The 19,267-nt window shown below is 24.1% G+C and overlaps 2 protein-coding genes across 6 annotated transcripts; one reads left to right on the forward strand and one right to left on the reverse strand.

The window, feature by feature from the left end:
- Positions 1–1,973: 1,973 nt before the first annotated feature.
- Positions 1,974–15,983, reverse strand: LOC552731 (uncharacterized protein DDB_G0290301). Of its 5 annotated transcripts, none has more exons than XM_026440234.1 (13): positions 14,838–15,983; positions 14,143–14,258; positions 13,886–14,019; positions 13,691–13,802; positions 13,386–13,589; positions 13,214–13,317; positions 12,980–13,112; positions 12,121–12,718; positions 11,702–12,044; positions 10,632–10,761; positions 10,093–10,342; positions 9,951–9,998; positions 1,974–5,140 (listed from the first exon to the last, which is right to left on the reverse strand). In XM_026440234.1, the coding sequence occupies exons 1-13, from the start codon at positions 14,950–14,952 to the stop codon at positions 2,529–2,531; spliced, it is 4,899 nt and encodes a 1,632-aa protein (XP_026296019.1). In that variant the 5' UTR covers positions 14,953–15,983; the 3' UTR covers positions 1,974–2,528. The 5 variants fall into 5 exon arrangements, with proteins under 5 accessions (XP_026296019.1, XP_026296017.1, XP_026296018.1 ...); XM_026440232.1 differs by having other exon boundaries at positions 10,623–10,761; XM_026440233.1 differs by having other exon boundaries at positions 13,877–14,019.
- On the forward strand, positions 15,807–19,186 carry LOC102656620 (snRNA-activating protein complex subunit 4 homolog). Its single transcript, XM_026440039.1, has 4 exons — positions 15,807–15,898; positions 16,061–18,078; positions 18,214–18,550; positions 19,162–19,186. The coding sequence occupies exons 1-4, from the start codon at positions 15,807–15,809 to the stop codon at positions 19,184–19,186; spliced, it is 2,472 nt and encodes an 823-aa protein (XP_026295824.1).
- Positions 19,187–19,267: the final 81 nt, after the last annotated feature.

The raw sequence follows: 19,267 nt of genomic DNA on the forward strand, positions 1-19,267 counted from the left end.
ATTATATTATTATAATTATTATATAATTATTATGTGTCATGTATATTGTCCGAGATTATAAATTAATTGATAAAATATTATTTATATTCTGTAATATACGAATAAATTCTATTGATTTTTTTTTCTCTTAAGAATATTTTTATATATAATATCGAATAAATATATTATCGAAAAATGTTTTACAATTATTTTTAAATTCTATACTATAAAAATAATATTAAATTATTTTTTCCCATCATTATTATTATTAATAAAATATTATTAATAAAAAAATTGTAGTCTTAGTTTTTGCAGTTTAAAATTTCATTATTTCAAAATTTATATTTTTTCTTTTTTTCTTTTTTCTTTTCATACTCTCTTCTTTTTTATATTTTTTTGTAATGTTATCAAAACGAATTATATTTTTTGCATGAATATTTAAAAAAAATAAATTTTTTTAAAACATAATATAAATAATAAAATGTGATAGAAGAAAACATCAAATGTATTTTTCATACTGAAACAATGTAACATTATCATCGATAATGTTGTCGATATATTTAAAAAAGTAGTTATTATTTACAATTAAAGTTATTTTAGTTTTCCGTGTCTCTCTTTTTCTAACATTATTATTCACATTATTACTAGCACTTAATATATTAATAATATATTAGAATTAATAATATATTAATTCTAGTTGCAAGCGATAAAATAAAAAAATATCAATTAATTTTAATATATTTATTATATATATATATATATAGTAAAATAATTTTAAATCTGATTTAATGTATGAAATATTTGAAACAATTGTAACATATCAAGAACTTTATAACAAAAATTAGAAATATATATGTATATTGTTAGAATCAAATTCAAATTGATATTATATAGTAATAAATAATAAGCTTCAGTTTTTTATATTCATCTCGATGCTTTAAATTAAGCAGAATATATGAAAACAATATATTTAAATATATATTTAATAAAAAATGTAAAATATTACGCATAGAATAATAAAATATATACTAAATCATTTAAACTCTTTTGTCATAATAAATTAATAGTGCATTTCGCAAATATCACTTTTATAAATAAACATATGTTTGTTTTCATATATACTTTCATTATCGTACATTTATGATTAAATATCACAATATTTATTGTATGTATATAGATTCGCATCAAAATGAATAAATAAATGAACATTGTGATAGATTATTGCATCACTTAAGATGCAGAGAGAGAGAGAGAGAGAGAGAGAGAGAGAGAGAGAGAGAGAGAGTAAAAACAAAAAAAATTACATTAATACTACTAATATAGGACATGTATTATCATCGATAAATAATTTTTAATACAGTTATACAATAGTTTTTCCTAACAATTTTCACTTTAGCATTTATCACTTTTTAAAATCATATTTTGCAATATATATGTTATAATAATTCACTTATGATTCTATTAATAATAGGTTATATATGTACATATACATGAAAAGCATTGATACAAAGAAAAAAATATTTACAATTGAGTGAAAAATTACATCAAATCATAAATATTTCAATTTAATAATTCGTAAGCTGCACTTGTACTTATCAACTTTAATAAAATATTCTATTAGAGGTGACAATAAAGATAATAATGAAATAAAGTTTTAAAATATATATATATATATAATTGCTAGATTCTTATATGTATACTAACTTGCATCACGAATTCAATTTATTTCTAATAAATCATATGCACGCATATGCCAATTGAATGGAAAGTTGCACGCATATATATTGATATAATAAATAGATAAATTAAAAAATATTTTGTTACATCTTATAATTCGTTCATATAACGGAAAATGATATTCAATGTATACGATATAATAATATTAACCGTAATACATAGTATATAGTGCAATTAGATCAATATCAAGTACATATATTTATTTGTATATTCTTAAGGTTATTTTTTTGAATAAATTTTATAAATTACAAAATACATAACACTAAGATATATTTATTGAGAATGTGTTCATTTGATCATGTTTGCCATTTGACTTTCATTTTAGAAAAATTGTATCATTTGTAACAAATTATAGATCATAATAGTAGAAACCTACAAATTTCAAAGTACAAACATAGTATAAACTTTTAACTACAAAAATAGATACTCGCTTTTTCTATTTACTATCTGCTTTTTGTTTCTTTCATATTTCCACTCTTTTTTTGTTTTGCTTCTATTTTCATTATATTACATCTTTTCATTTTAATATCTTGATTTAATATGAAAAACTAATTTAATAAGACTAATTACATCTAGTAATTTCTATCCTATTCGACATAATATCCAGGCCATAACTCGATCACTATTCGTCCTGTATTTACCATAGAGATTACAGACAGTGATGAATTAATGCCTCCTTTTTCTCCTCTTCTTCTGTTTTCAACATTTAATACAATAAATGACATAACAACGCATAATTGTCCAACTGTGATTCCATGTTGAAGAATCATTGATAAAGCAAGACTAATTTTTTTTTACATTATTTTCAGTTCTCAAGAAAATGGATTACTTTTTCTCTTTAACGATCCAAATCTTTTCTCGGGTTCTCTGATTACTTCAAAAGGCGCAATTTTTGTATTCCTAATTTGTTTTTCTTCATTCTCGTCGCTTGGGAAATCTTCGAAACTCATGTTACTAAAACCAGCGGCTGTGCTCACTACAGAATATTTTTTTATTCTTGAAGTTTTTTTACTGTAACCTATTGATTTAGTTTTGTGACTCAATCTCGACGATGATAAAATATCACTAACATCATTGTGATTTTCATTGATTAAACGATATTTCGATTTTTCTGATTTAGTAAATTTATCTCTTTTATGCCTTGGTACATCATGGTCATCAGTAGCTACCAATGGTTCAGGTGACATAGGCGAAACAATATCTGGTATAACATCTGGTTTCGATACACTATTTACTGTTTGAACAGTAATTCGTGCGGTATGTTGAACCGGTTTAATAGTATATACCTCTTGTAAAATAGATGTAGATTTAATAGCAGTAGTAGCATCTGGTGATAGTACTTTATTCAATAGTAATGTATTGTCTCCAATTGATCCTCCAAAACTCAATGGCTGTAGTTGTGGCTCCTGCGTCACTGATCGTGATGATGATGCTTGAATAAATGGAACCTGAATCTCATTTTCCTTTTTTAGCAAGTCATATTTCTCTTTTTCATTCAATTGTAAATATGTAAATTCATCAAACGGAACGGAACCAAAAAGATCTTTTGAAACATTCGTAAATGTATTCGAATATTTGTTGCTCGCAGAAATGTTATCAAATTTTGAATTTGGTATTATTTTTGTAGATGAGGAGTCAATAGAACCTTGTTGAATATTTGAAGATGGTAAGGTACGAATGGAAGCAAGAGACGATTGTTGAAATTGACTATTTATTACAAAACTATTTGGACTAAATGGCGATGAACCAAATAAATCTTTTTCTATATTTTCTTCTTCTTCCATTTCTTTTTTTTTTTCATTCTCTTTCTCATTTTCCTCCTCTATTTCTTCTTTTTTCCCTATCCTATATTCTTTTTTTTCTTCACTTTTATCTTCTTGTCTAGTTATTTCTAATCTTTCTTCTTCTCTTCTTCCATTTTCTTTCATATATTCTTCTATTTCTATTTTTTTTTGATCTTGAATATTTTTTTCTCTTTTAAAGTCTTGATGAGTTTTAATTAAAGTTATCTCAATTGATGATTGTTGATTATTTTTTTCCAAAAAATCAACATCTATCTTTTCTTCTGCAATATTTGTGTATTTCTGATATGAATTACACTTTGAAAGTGATTTGCTTTTCAAATCTGTTGATTCCTGAGATGAAACTCTTGAATTAAAAATAATGGGAACTACAGTTTTAAATTCATTGTTGTCTTGACAATCATTATTTTTTTTTAAATAACTAGATGATTTTGGAAAAGGAGCCAAAGCAAAAATATCTTTTTCAGATTTTTCTAATAAATTATTTAAATGTTTCATTTTCTCATTCCTTTCTAACGAATCTATTTTATTTAACAATTGAGAGTTTGAGTCATATTGATCATCAATAATAAATGGATCACCATGAAAATATTCCAGTTTCGATTCTGAATCGAGTTCATCGTCCAATAAAAGTGGCTTTTCTCCGTATTGATGTCCAACTATTGGATCTCTATTGGCTCTAATCACTGACAATCGTTGTCCTCGATAATATTTTTTCGATTTTTTTGTTCTATAATCTTTTTCATTCATTATAATATTTTTTTCCGAATGTTGAATAGAATTGCCATAAATTCGTATATTTTCCGAAACTATTTCGTTTTTTTTCTTGTATTTTTCATCATTCTCATCATCGTTGTCTTTATCTTTGTCATTCTCATTATCGTTGTCATTATTATTATCATCGATATCATCATTATCTTTATCGTCTTCATCATCTTCAACATTGTCGTTGTCGTCATCGTCATCATCATCGTCATTATCATCATCATCGTCATTGTCATCATCTTCCTCTTCGTCTTCCTCATCTTCTTCCTTTTTCTCATCTTCCACTTCCTCCTCCTTTTCTTCTTCCTCTTTCACTCCTTTGTTTTCTTCTTTTATTCCTTTCTTTTCTTCCTCCTCTTCTCTTTCTTTTTTCTTTCCCTCTTCTTCTATCTCATCCATATCATCTTCATTTCCAATATTGCTTTTTTCATTACTTTTTCCAATTCCATTAGATTTAATAGTGTTATTATAATTAATATGACTATACAAATTATCATTAATCGTTTTAAAATTATCAGCTAAACTTATCGAATCATTCGATTCGTTATATTCTTGGTACATGGTATTTTTTGTATTTTGCACTTTTTTCTTTCGACGTAACACGTTTTTGACCCTTTTTCTCTTTTGCTTTATACGCTCTTGAGATAAATCTTTATCACTGTCACTGGATATATCACCAGCATTGAATATTAATTTTTCATACTTGGACCGATTTTCTATGGGAATTCGAACAAATGGCGGAGAAATAGGACTGTTTCCTGTTAAAGGCATCATTCTATGATCCAATTCAGTTCGTTCGAATCCTGAATTCCATTGTTTCGAAGGTATCCTTGATCTACCATTTACTTGTAATTTTCCTGAAAAAAAAAAAAAACATATCTGTAACTTAGGAGGATTAAATGTTTTTTACATGATAAACGGAATTTTACATGATATATATACATTGATAGTTTATTAACTTTTATAGATACGATAACGTATCGATTCATTCACAATATCATAATGAATTCGATAAACTCAAAATTTTCGTTTCGATATAGTAAACGAAACAAACGAAAGGAGAGAGAAAAAGAAAGAAAGAGAACATTAATAATAGTAGTAAAATAATTGATATTTCTTGTCAATAATATATTCAATATACATCATTTTCTTTTTAAAATGATTACATTATATTTTACATTACATTTTATTATTATATTATCATATATTATGAAAGTTTCTGCATAAAACAGTTGAAACTGTATTGAAGCTATACTTACCTACGATATACACATGAATATTATCACGTGAAATTATTTGATTTAATATTATATATTTAAACATTTTAATAACTTATCAATATCAACGAATAAATTTTCCATATTTTTCCCTTTTTCTATATTACATAAACAAGTATTTAATATATGTATAATTATATTATATAAAATAGATAAAAAACGTTGCATCATGTCTAGTCGCAAAATTTCTATTTTTTTTTTTTTAATATTCCATTTATATTATTATTATTGTATTAAATAATCCATTATTCTTATTGCAAAGGAACCATTCAAATATATCTTTATCGATATATTTTATAAATTAAATTAGAAATTAGAAATCATATAGATATCTGATTAGGTCTGTCATGGTGTGTGCATTGTATTTCTAAAATATTTAAACGCTTAACATAAGATATATTAACATGTACAAAATTATTACATTAGATATATTACAAACTATCAATATTCTCTCCTTTTATTTCTTCTTCTTTCTGATTCTAGTCTCAGCTTCATTTCTATTCTATATATAGTCTGCTTTTTTTAGTGTAATTTTATATAACATTGGTTAGTACCATCACCGCGCTACATCATACTAACACCATATAGTCTGGAACAGTCCTAATCAGATTTTAGGGATTTAAGGATAAAAACGCAGTAATGATCTTTGTTTCAAATTAATATGATTCAAATGGTATTATATATATTATATGTATATATTATATATATATGTACTATATAGAAATGATTATTTTTTTAATTATATTATGTATATATATATATATATATATATATATATATATTTAAAACTTAAAACGCAAGATAATATTTTTTCTCGCGTTTAAAATATTGAATCATTCAACGAACAAAGAATTGCTGCGTTTTATGTATTCGAAAAAAACAATACTCCATACACCATATATCAATGTTTATGTTTATTGCTGTAACATTGTTTTAATACAGCGAATATGGGATGCCCAAGATTGTCAGCCTCCTATGGTGCTCACGCGTCACGTTTATTAATTCTGATTCAAATGCACATATAGTGATTTATTAGCTTATTACATTGCTTGGATCAAAATTAAAATACCATAACAGTAACAAATTGAATCATAATATGTCGGTAACCGCACGAGAATCTTATATCTTATATGTAATTCAGAAGACACGGAGACACTATGGAAGGCAAACGATGTAGGACAAATATCGATATTTCGATATTTTTTTACAAATGATAAATTATGAATGTATCGATTAAAAAACGATTTTTTATGCCTCCCAAACTCATTAGGGCGTTCCAGACAGTGAAAAATTAAATATAAACATGTTAAAAGATATCGATTATATAAAAAAGAAAAAAAAAAAGAAAATAAAAGAGAAGAATCTTTATTGCCTTTGATTTAATAGCAATAGCAATAAAGTATCTTGTCTCAATAATATTTGAATGATCGTAAGCTATTATTCTATTTACATTTTCTTAATCGATTCTTAATACATGAAGATACAAAAAATAAATTAGATACTAGCTTGTTCGATCAGAATCATATGCGTACATATACATGATGCAAGATATACATAATGAAACATTTGACTACATGAAAAAAAGTATTTGATATTTTACTTTTGAAATTGAAACATTATAGTTATAGAGGAATAGAAAAAATAAGATGTAATAAATTATGATGGAATTACTGAATATTATAAGAAATACATCATAAATTGTAAAGAAAATAAATGAGAAAATGAATAAGTGAATTAGTAAGTAATTAAGATTAAATTAGAAGGGAAAGATTAATAAACGGAAAGGAAAACAAGAAATTAAATGAAAAGAAAGAGAAACATTATTCTAGAAATAACAAAGAAAGGAAAAAAAATAAAAAAATTTCTAAACAAAAGAATGAAAGAAACAATAAATGAATACTATAATATATAAATATTATTATATTCTTTCATTATTATATATATATATATTTTTACTTGTTAAAAAAAAAAAGAAACTTATTTATTTTTGTTTACTGTTAATTGCATGTTATTTATTTTTTAATTTTTTAATATTTATAATTTATCTTTCCCATTTATCTATTTATTGTACATCCAATGAATGATTAATAAAATTAATATAAAATAAGTAATAAATTGTCATGTGCATATTGTTGATACATTCTTGAATTTATTTAAAGTGTAGTTTTACGTAATTGAATTTAATTCCTTCTAAATTGTATAGATCAAACTTTGTTTAATTCATAATCGATGGATCACGTCATATAAATACATACATTGTTCAATACTACATATATAAATTATTTTTGGTATCATTATTCTTAGAACATGTGTCTCATAATGTATGTGTGCGCATATATACACATATCTGTTGTATATTGAAAATAATATAAATTTCATTTTCATATTTAATTTTACGAAACTAATTTTATGAATTTATTTTAATTGAATAATCTCTCCATGCAACTATCTATAACATGCTATTCAATTATACTTTATATATTATGATCACATTACTTGAATATAATGTGTACAATTTGTTAAAAGAAATGAGACAATTTATATTACAAGAAATGAATATTGCAAAACACATTTACTTTATCTTATTTCCATAGTAACATATATATTTCTATTCGGAATTCTTCAAACTTAAAATTTAAGTTGTATGAATTAACATTGAAACTATGTTATATGTACATAAATATGTACATAACATATTACTGTATGCCAATTTCTTGACATGAAAACTAAATTAAAGTATGTCATAACACATATTTTATGAACAATTTAATTTATCAATAATCATAAAATTATTTTTAACGTGAAATATCATCTTATTATCAAATATTACAATATTATCACCATTTATTAATTCTTATATTTGTAATCTTTTAATGTATCTACAGATATACAACCACGAAGAACATCATTCCAAGTGTATTATTTAATAAACATACGAATATAATACAATAATACATCAGATAGCAATAACGATATCGCAATTTTTTTCAATAAACACAATGAAAGAATGAGTTTAAATTTCAATATATTAGGTATGTAATATTTTTTTTATAATTGAAATCTTTTCAAAATAACAATTGTAACCTTCTCTATATTTCACAAATATCGAAATCAATTTTTCACAAGTATACAATAATTATTGATACTTTATCAATTGTAATCTTTACAATTTATACACAACATATTTCTTGTCCTTAATATATATTGTTTTTTTCTCTTCGAGGATTTAATTCCTTCTTATTTTGTACAATATATTCTACCACTCCCCTCCTGTTTTTTCTTTTATATTCATTGTATATGAGAGAATATTTATTAGAACTTATTCTTCTATCTTTGGTCATCATTAAAAGCATATGAAAATTAACTGACAATAACTTTTTACTTTTAATTTTTTTATCTTTTTTTTTTTTTTTGTTATAATTATCATTTTTCATATTATAATAGCTCTAAATTTTGCAAAAATTTTGTATACATTATTGTTCTATTATTTCATTCTGTGCGTTATGACTCAAATATGAATGCAATATATGTATAATTAAATTCAAAATTATAAGAAATAATGTTGATAAAACAAAATAATGAAATTTCAATCACTGTTATAATTCTGTAATTTATTCACGTTTTTTTAATAAACTGAAATCTTCTCTTCTATTATTATCACAGGTGACTCGATCATTTTTCAAATCGAAAAATCGTAGTATAATTATATAAGAATAATCATGCACAATTGTATTACTGTAATTGTCTACAACGTACATAGAATAAGTTATTTATATTATTCTTTTGTTTCAAACTTTTAAGCACAGATAAAATAAATTGGCATTAAAGTTTTTCCTATATATCATTCATTCTTAATTCTAATAAATTTGCAAGTAATTAGTACATAATTTTAAAACAATCTATTTAGGAACGTAATCTGTAATTCGCTTTTGCAATTTTTGTTTCTGTCAACGTATCAGTATGTTATTTTATAAATTATATTATTCATATCACATTAATCAACATATTGAGTAAGATAGTTTTCTTTGACAAAAATCTATATTAAAAAAGTTACTCGAAAACTTAGAAAGAATTATATAATCTGAGTACACTATATAATTATGATTTGATGGAAAATGATATTGAGAAAGAGAAAGAGAAAGAGAAAGAAAAAGAGAAAGGGGAAAGAGAAAGAGAGAGAGAGAGAGAGAGAGAGAGAGAGAGAGAGAGAGAGAGAAAGGATGGAAAAAGATAGAAAAAAAAGAGAAAAAGAAAAAAAAAAATACGAAATATCGATTATGCTTAATTCGTCTAAATACATTACGTATTATTTGTTAAATTCTGCTGCATATTCATAAAAGAGAAAAAGGAAAATGGAATAAGAATGTATACGAAGCAGTCTATGCATTACCTCCAGCAAGTGCAGCAGTCTTTGATCCAATTTTGTTCTTCTTTCCTGCTAAAAATTACATCAACAAACGATAAAGAAATGTCTTTTAAAAATCATTTCAATTAATTCAATTAACTAAATTTAATCATACAAATGCACTTACTTGGCAAACTGAAAGGTGCAGATTCAAATGGATCTTCTGGTAATTCTGCATATGTCATAACAAGACTTTCGCGACTTTTTACACCACTGATACTTGCATTACTTCCTCTTCTAATTTTATCAAATTCAGCACCAAAAATATGATCTTCTGTTAATTGATTGAAAGGTTGTACATCTTCAAATGGATTCCAAGCTGCTACATCTGCACTTAATGACCTTCCTTCAGTAGCAGTTATACTTGAAAGTTCTCCCTGATTGAAAATATCATAAATTTTTTTAATAAAATATAATTTACTGATATATCCTATGCATTTTTAATATGAGTGCTGCACAAAAAATAAAAATCATAAATTATATTTAATTTAAAATATTTATAATTATTACAAACTTAAATTATAATGAAATTATAAAAAAAATAATAAAATATTTATAAAGAATGTTTTAAAATAAAAAAAACAGCGATTAAACAATGTGAAAATAAAATTAATATTAAAAAAAATCATTAAAAATCAGTGCATTTTATGTACTTACAATACGTACATGCGAAGTGCTAGATCCTAGACAAAGCCTTACACCAGTTAGAACTTCAGGAGTACTAACATCTTCTGAACGTGATTTTACTGAAGCTTCATATGGTGCTAGAAATTGTGTTGTTTCGCTTGCAAATGCTCTATAGTATGAATAATAAATAAATGTTTTGTAAATATACATACATATAAATTAATTTTATAAAAAAAAAAAATATTTATTATATTATATATGTAATATGTATTTAAAAATACTCAATAATTATTTTATACATATTATATGTATAAAAAAAATATTATTTTATATATTTTACATAAAATATTCTATAATTTATATGATATAAAGATTCTATGACACAAAATAAAACAAAGATAGAAAATAATAAAATTACATTAAATTTATCTTCAATAAAATTAAATTTGAAAATTTTTCAAATATATAAAGTTGATTCAGTTTTTAATGGATAATTGGCAAATATGTGTATGTGTATGTGTTATGATATAATAAAAAATTATTTTATATATAAAAACAAATAAATAATAATAAAATAACATGTTTTTGTTCGAGATTTTCAAAATATTCTATTCAAATTAAAATATTTTAAATTGAAATATATTCCATCAATAATAAATTAAACTATACATATTCAATTAATTCTCAAATGCAAAAAATTCAAAAAATGCATTTTTTAAAAATGACGAATAATGAACGTTATTTTATTATTTTGATTTTTTATTTTGAGTCATAAAATTTTCTTTTTATTTATTAATTATTGAAGAAGTTTTTATTTATTAAAGAATACTTTATATACATTTTGTGTGTGTGTGTGTGTGTGTATGTGTGTGTGTGTGTGTGTGTGTGTGTGTGTGTGAGAGAGAGAGAGAGAGAGAGAGAGAGCGAGAGAGAGAGAGAGAGAGAGAGAGAGAGAGAGAGAGAGAGAGAGAGAGAGAGAGAGAGAGAGAGAGAGAGAGAGAGAGAGAAGAGAGAGAGAGAGAGAGAGAGAGAGAGAGAGAGAGAGAGAGAGAGAGAGAGAGAGAGAGAGAGAGAGAGAGAGAGAGAGAGAGAGAGAGAGAGAGACTTACTTATTGAAAGCACTTGTATCGCTAACATTTCTTCTATGGCGTACAGAAGATAGTGTTGGACTATCAGGTGGAGAAGTACTGGAACTTATATTCTGACTCAAACTCTCAGTTTTATTAACTGGTTTTGGTAAAGTTGGTACCATTACAGGAGTGGCTTTATTAGGCCCAGTTGGAGTATTCAATTTCGATGTCAACGAAGTAAGAGGTATATATTTAGGAGGCGGACAACTAGCAGAAATACTTGATATTTTGGGCAGAATTTTAGGTTTAGGAGCAACAGGTGGTGGTATTTTTGCAGGTGGTGGCATAGCTCGACTATCATCTTTAAATGGATCTGGATAGCCTGCAAATAAAATGATCAGAACATATACATTTAAACTAAAAAAAATTGAAAAAAATTTTTAAAAGTAAATTCTTACCAGATGGTGGAAATAGCGCTTCTAAATTTTCTTCATTTATATTTGTTGTTAATGTTGAATCAAAGTACGAACTTACTGTATCTTGAACACTTGCAGGAGATCGTCTAATTGTAGAACAATGTGACTGACTATATTGTGATTTTTGGATTTGCGATTGATGTCCAAAAGAAATATTTTGACTAGTTGTACAAATTTGCGGCGAAACTTGATTAAGTGCTGAAACTTGATGAGAAGATGCTTGCGTATTTACTGGTAATGATTGAACATTTGATTGCATACTTTGTCCAACATAAGTTTGAGATGTATTCAATGGAGCAAGTTGTTGACCCATTTGAACATATGAAACTGTATTTCCTATAGAACTTTGTGACTGAGTTTGATTTCCTTGACCCGATATTTGACTTACGATCTGACCACTTAAACTAATCGGACCTGTGCTTACAGCTTGCCCTTTTGGTCGTTGCCTTGGTGTAACTGACGTACCCTCAACAGTAGTTACTGGAATTGGTTTTGGTGTTTTCACTAATGATGATCTTTTAACATTTTCAGATTCCATAGGCGGACAAGTTAATGATTCCAGAATTGGAATTGGAACTTTCTAAAAAAATAAATAAGTATAATTGTAAAAATATAATTCAAAAATATATATATATATATATATATATATATATTCAATTGTACATATTTATATCATATTTATAATTTACATAAATGAAAATATATGAAAATATTTAATAAGTAGTCTTGCTATCAGTCTTCATTTTTCTCTTTATTCAATTAGAAATATCAATTCACATATCACATATATCAAATATATTTATAAAGAATAATTAATTAATAAATATATGCATATACATACATGTAAATTCTGTACAGGACATTCTTTACCCAAAATTTGGAATGCAATCATAGACACTTGATAAATATCAGGACGATTATCAGAATCCGGCTCAAGCATATATCGAATCAAACAATGAAGATTTCTACTATATCTGTATAATATAAAGTATTAATTTTATTATATGAAATAAAAAAATTAAAAATAAAATAAATAAAAAAAATAATATATAATGAACATATATAAAGAGCTAACCTTGAATGATTTGGTATCGTAAAATTTCCCGATTGGATAGCAAGTGTACTTTCCCCAAATGGTAATGTAAAGAAACAAAGTTTGTATAACAAACATCCCAATGCCTAAGAATTTATGAAATATTATTTCTGCGAATAAATTTTTTAAATTAAAAATTTTTAATTTATTCTACCCATATATCTGCTTTTGTTGTAATAGGTTTTCCACAATACATATCAACCATTTCAGGTGCTCTGTAACTGAGAGTTGTATATTTTTTAATTTCTTCCTCGACTATTGCTGCACCATGTACACTAGGATTAAGAATTTTTGCTGTTGCAGAACCGAAGTCACACAATACATAATGACCAGTATCAGAATACAATATATTTTCAATCTAAAACGAATGTCAAATAAATAAGCAAATATTTTTCCATTAATAAAGTATATAAAAATTATATTGAATTAAGTCTTAACAAAAAACCATCTAATACAAACTTTTAAATCTCTATGTATTATTGGTGTTTGACAATGATGTAATCGAGATACTGCTTCACAAACATCACAAAATATTTGAAGAACTTCAGACTCACTAAAGCCAGTTTGTAATCTGTAAATTATGAAATTAGTACTTCAAAATTTTCTTCTATGTATCTTGTATAATTATTGAAACTTCTTTAACACATTTTTAACCTATTATTCATCATCTGTAGAACTTGAGTCTTGCAATAAGGCATTAAAAGTAGAAGTTCGTGTACTCCTCCTCCTATGTTTGTAATACTACTATCCAAATATCCTATGATATTTTTATGACCATTTAAGTTACTCTAAAAATAGAAATAAAAGTATAACTTCCACAGAATCAATAAAAATAAATAATCCAAATAATTATGGGAAATCTTTATAAAAACATAATTGTAATTTGTCTAAAAAAAATATGTAAAACTTACTGCGATTTGTATCTCTCTTTTACATACATTGAGATCATGTTCATTATTGACATACATGCGTTTAAGTGCATAACGTCCACTTGAAGATTTTACCAAAAACACAATAGCAAATCCTCCTATAATAATATTATTAAAAATAATTATAAAATCATATGTTTGCCAATTAAATGTTAACTAATTAAATTTCTTGTGTTAAATGTTCATGAATTAAGATATTTTATATTTTAAAATAATATATTTTTACTCAATTTGATTAATATATATATATAAATTTCGAAATCTTAAAGCAAAACTTTAAAACAAAGTAAATAAATAAAATAAAATAAAAATTTTTATTATAATTTTATTATTATAATTAATCGTCAAAATATTGATGATATCAATACTTTTTGACACATATTATATATATAACGTGGGCGCGCGCGCGCGCATGTATGTGTGCGTGCATCATATACATTTATTAATATAAGTATTTGTTCCAACTCAAACATTTCAGATGTCAATCAACATATATTATTAATTTTATTTAAGAATTAATGATCACTTTAATATATTTAATTTGATTCATTATGCAATATCAAATATTAATTTATTTTTTATAAACAAATTATATAAAAAAAGTAAAAAATGATCAAGCATACAAATGAAACGAATGGAAGGGGTGATGAGTATTCAAGGTTGATAATAAGACGCACCTTCAGCTAAAACCTCTTCGACAGTGACAGTATAACGTCCTACCACGAAAACTTTTCCTACGTAACTGTTAGGCTCCTTCGACGTGTTTTCAATTTTTGAAAACAGCTTCTTCATATTAGCACACGTCGTCGGCCTTCTCAGTGTTGAACTGACTTGACATAAGGCCTCCTTTACTAAATTTTTTAATATACAATATGGCGAGTTTGACTTAGTGAATCAATAATATATATTATATCTCTACTTCCCAACTTTTAAGTTACAATGGCTTTCGTAATAATTTAACAGCAATGAACTTAACCAAAGGAAATCGTTCTAGACATGATAACAGTTAACGTATTTTACCCAGCCGACATATTCAGGCCATACGAACTGCGCATGTACAACTTTATAGAAACTATATCGTAAACATATGTGCACAACTTCCGTTTGAATGTCAACATTTTCTCATTTCTTCAATTATTCTTCTTTTCAAATTAAAAAATCAATTTCATTTGTAAACTCTTTACGTATACTTATTTTACAGAATCTTTTAAATAAATTACGATTAAATATTATTTAAACATACGATTTTTATTTTTTTCCGTATTGATTTGTCAAACCAATCAACATTATGATTGTACAATATATCGTGCTAGTGAAAGAACAGTATGTGTCAAACGCGTTTTGGAAATTATATCGATATTCATAATATAATTGTTATGTATATACATTTTTAAGTGTAAATAATTAATCTTCATTAAATTTGCTAAAAGTGCATAATATTTTATTCATTTTATTTATTTTATTTTCTGTAATTAAAATATCGGAGTTAAAATACCAAAACTTAATAATACGTTCTTCAATAAATACATTATTTTTCATTAATATCTTATAAATATTTAATATTTTAGTATATGTATTTTGTTAATTAACAATAATAAAATATATGCTAATTGCAAAATAATAGCAATAGCTTATTCATAATAAACATGTCATCTAATGAAGATAATGATGATAATGATTTAGTCAAGATATTATTATTAGAAAGTATAATATCGTTCAAATGTGAAGATGAAGATCAGTTTGAAAATACTTCTAATATAAATGATATTGAATTAATTATTAATAATTCAGAAGTATCTATTAAAAATCAAAAAAGTATATTAGAAAAAAAATATGAAACTGAAGATAATTTTATGGAATACAATATTGAAAATTATAACAATACATTACATTTTAATAGACAAATAGTCTCCTCTTTGTTAGATTTAAAGAGACATGTAACCTTTGCACTTCAAAAATGTGAACGAAAATTAAAAGCAATAGAAAAAAATTTACAAAAACATGCACTTGGAGACACAAAAATTTTAATTTGCAATGCTGGTATGCCATATTTTAAGGATAAATATTATTTTTTTGCTCCTAATAATGAAGATGAAATATTAAAAGAAAACAGTAAAGAATTACAACTAAGAAATCTTCCTAAAGTTTCTTCATGGACAAAAAAAGAAAGAGATATGCTTTTAAAAGCAATACAAAAGGAAGCCATTTCAGATGTATTATGTATTCAAAAAATAGAATGTTCAAAACTTAATAATAAAATGTTTAAATTAAAAACTAAAAATGATGATAAGAAAGAAGTGAAAACAGAATTTCTACCTAAAAATTTTTTAGAAATGATTAAATCAAAAAAATTACAGGAAAAAGAATTTGATTGGTTTAAAATATCATCTACTTATTTTGAAGATATTCATTCTCCACTTGATTGTTCTGTCATGTGGAATGTTTTTCTTCAACCTGATATTAATAAAAGTCATTGGACAAAATCAGAAGATATCAAACTTAGGAAAATTGTGAAAAAATATAAATTTCAAAACTGGGACAAAATTGCCAAAGAATTAAATACAAATCGTACTGCATATCAATGTTTTATTAGATATAATACAACAAAAAAATTACCCAAAATTAGAAATTGCACTTGGGAAAATGAAGAAGACGAAAGACTTCTGAAATTAATAGAAATATTTAAAGTTGGTGATTTTATTCCTTGGGGTGATGTAGCTAGTTGGATGCAAAATAGAACTAAACAACAAGCATATTTCCGATGGACATACAGTTTAACACCATATTTAATAAAAGGCAGATTTACTAAAATTGAAGATAATATTCTGAAAGATGCTGTCATCAAGTATGGTACAAATTTTCGTAAAATATCAGCTGCATTAATGCCTAATAGATCCACTGTTCAACTTCATGATCGTTATCAAACATTAACTATCAATCAAATTGAAAACTGGAATTTATGGACATTTGAAGAAGATACAAAATTACTCAATCTTTTTGAGAATATTGGTCCAAATTGGTCTATGATTGCTAAACAATTTTCAAGTAAAAATAGAACTCAATTAAGACATAGATATAAAGCTTTACAGAAATATATTAAAAGAGGTGTCTCTTTATTTGAATTACATAAACATCATTTTTATGAAGAAAATGAAAAAGAAAAAGAACAAAAAAAAGAAGATTCTTTTAAGAATATTTTTAAATCTAATAATAATATTGATAGTAACGATTATGACAATGATTTGGATAAAAAATTAATTGAATATTTTCATACAAGGCATAAAATAGAAAAATTGATACATAAATGTAAATTTCATAATATGGAGAAATTACAATATAATACAACAAATTTATATAATATTTTACAAATATTAAATGCCAAACTTTATATTCCAAATGATACCAGTGACATAAAATTAAATGATAGGGATCAAGAGCTATTACATTCATTAAGGGATTTTATAAAATTAAAAAATGATAAAAAAAAGTACTTTGAGACAATAAACAAATATATATCACGCATGTTTGGTATGGATGAAACTAAAGATTCACATTTTGTACCTCCACCTCCATTTGATTCACAGATAAAATTAAAAAAATCAAAAAAAAGTCAATGTATTGATTATAATTTAAATGCGAAAAATAATTTTTTGCTTGAAAAACCTACAAGTTTTAATACTCCAGATATTGTAATTTCATATATTGGTGGCAATGAAGAGGAATTACAATTTCAAAAACTTAGTCGTTTATTTGAAATTAATAATTCAAGATATGAACAAATATTTAAAACTCAAAACTGTTCTAAATTTCCAGCAAAAATGATATTACAAGGACATATTAATAATGACAGTGATAAGAAGAATTCAACAAATGATAAATTATTAGAAAAAGTGGAATCAATTACTCTTTTTGACATTGGTACATCTCTTGAAAATAATAATATAAAATCTCAACATATAAAGTTTCAAAACAAATGTTATAAAAAAATATGTATACAGACCATTCAACAAGATGATATATTATTTAATAATTTTAAAGAAAAACATTTTTCAGGTACTGAAACACATGATGTTGAAAAACATGATATACCTATGATATATGCTAGTCATGCAACTTTATCAAGTTTCAAAAATTTAATGTATTTGAAACGATTGAATGAAAAATATAATCCTGGTAGATTTTTTATACAATCACATAAATTTTATAAAGTATTTACTTTATTAGAAACACGATTAGAACAATTATTTAAATATCCTATAGGTTTATCAAAAATCGTTTTGCCTGAAGTTTATGTAATGGATACGTTTTTATATAATGATATTACACCAAAAAGAAAAATTTCTAAAATATCATATACATTAGATAAACATAAAACAAAAAAATTAAGAATGTTAAGTGAAAATAATAAAAAAATAAGATGATAAAAATATCAATTTTTTTTTATTTTTAAAATACAAATGCAAAATCTTTTGTTTATATATGTAAAATATACTATATAATGAAATAAAACAAATCTTTTCCCAATAAATCAAATTAATTTATAATATATAATCAATATTATATAATCAAATATATAATCAAAATTTTTTTAATTAAGTTTTTATAAGAAAATCCTTATTATCAACATTTTATTATATTTTTAAATTACTTCAAAAAATAATATTATAAAAATATTTAAATTTTTTATTATACTTATATCAATGAAGTTTCTAATTAATTTCATTTATAAAATAAACAAAATATATTTCACAATATATTATATTTATTTTGCAAGATCATAATAATTCAATAGATATTTAAAAAATATACACAAAAAAATAAATATTAAGTTATTACTTCTTATTTCTTTAAATGAATATTATCTTAATGTATTGATTTATGTGAAAAGTGAAATTTGCTATGATAAGTAATATTATTATAATACAATATTAATAAAATAATGGAAAACAATTGTATATAAAATAATAAACAAAAATTTCAAATATATAAAAATGCTAAAAGACAGTTTGATAAATTTGGTACATAATTCTTAATAAGAAATAAATGATATATTTTCCTAATAAATTCATTCTCTTCCTTTTTTTTCTTTTAATTGATATTTGTGATA

The sequence above is a fragment of the Apis mellifera genome, linkage group LG4 (assembly GCF_003254395.2).
Source record: "Apis mellifera strain DH4 linkage group LG4, Amel_HAv3.1, whole genome shotgun sequence".
NCBI classification, from domain to species: domain Eukaryota; kingdom Metazoa; phylum Arthropoda; class Insecta; order Hymenoptera; family Apidae; genus Apis; species Apis mellifera.

Bases quoted from the DNA above. Each gene is read 5' to 3' on its own strand.
- LOC102656620 (XM_026440039.1), top strand. From the start codon at position 15,807: ATGTCATCTAATGAAGATAATGATGATAATGATTTAGTCAAGATATTA. The intron at 15,899-16,060 runs GTTTGAAAATAC...ACATTTTAATAG, and splicing joins AAATGTGAAGATGAAGATCA to ACAAATAGTCTCCTCTTTGT. The intron at 18,551-19,161 runs GTTAAGTGAAAA...AAATGCTAAAAG, and splicing joins AAAACAAAAAAATTAAGAAT to ACAGTTTGATAAATTTGGTA.
- LOC552731 (XM_026440230.1), bottom strand. From the start codon at position 14,952: ATGAAGAAGCTGTTTTCAAAAATTGAAAACACGTCGAAGGAGCCTAAC. The intron at 12,719-12,979 runs GTATGTATATGC...TTATTTTTTTAG, and splicing joins GTCCTGTACAGAATTTACAT to AAAGTTCCAATTCCAATTCT. The intron at 9,999-10,092 runs GTAAGTGCATTT...TGTAATTTTTAG, and splicing joins TGCACCTTTCAGTTTGCCAA to CAGGAAAGAAGAACAAAATT.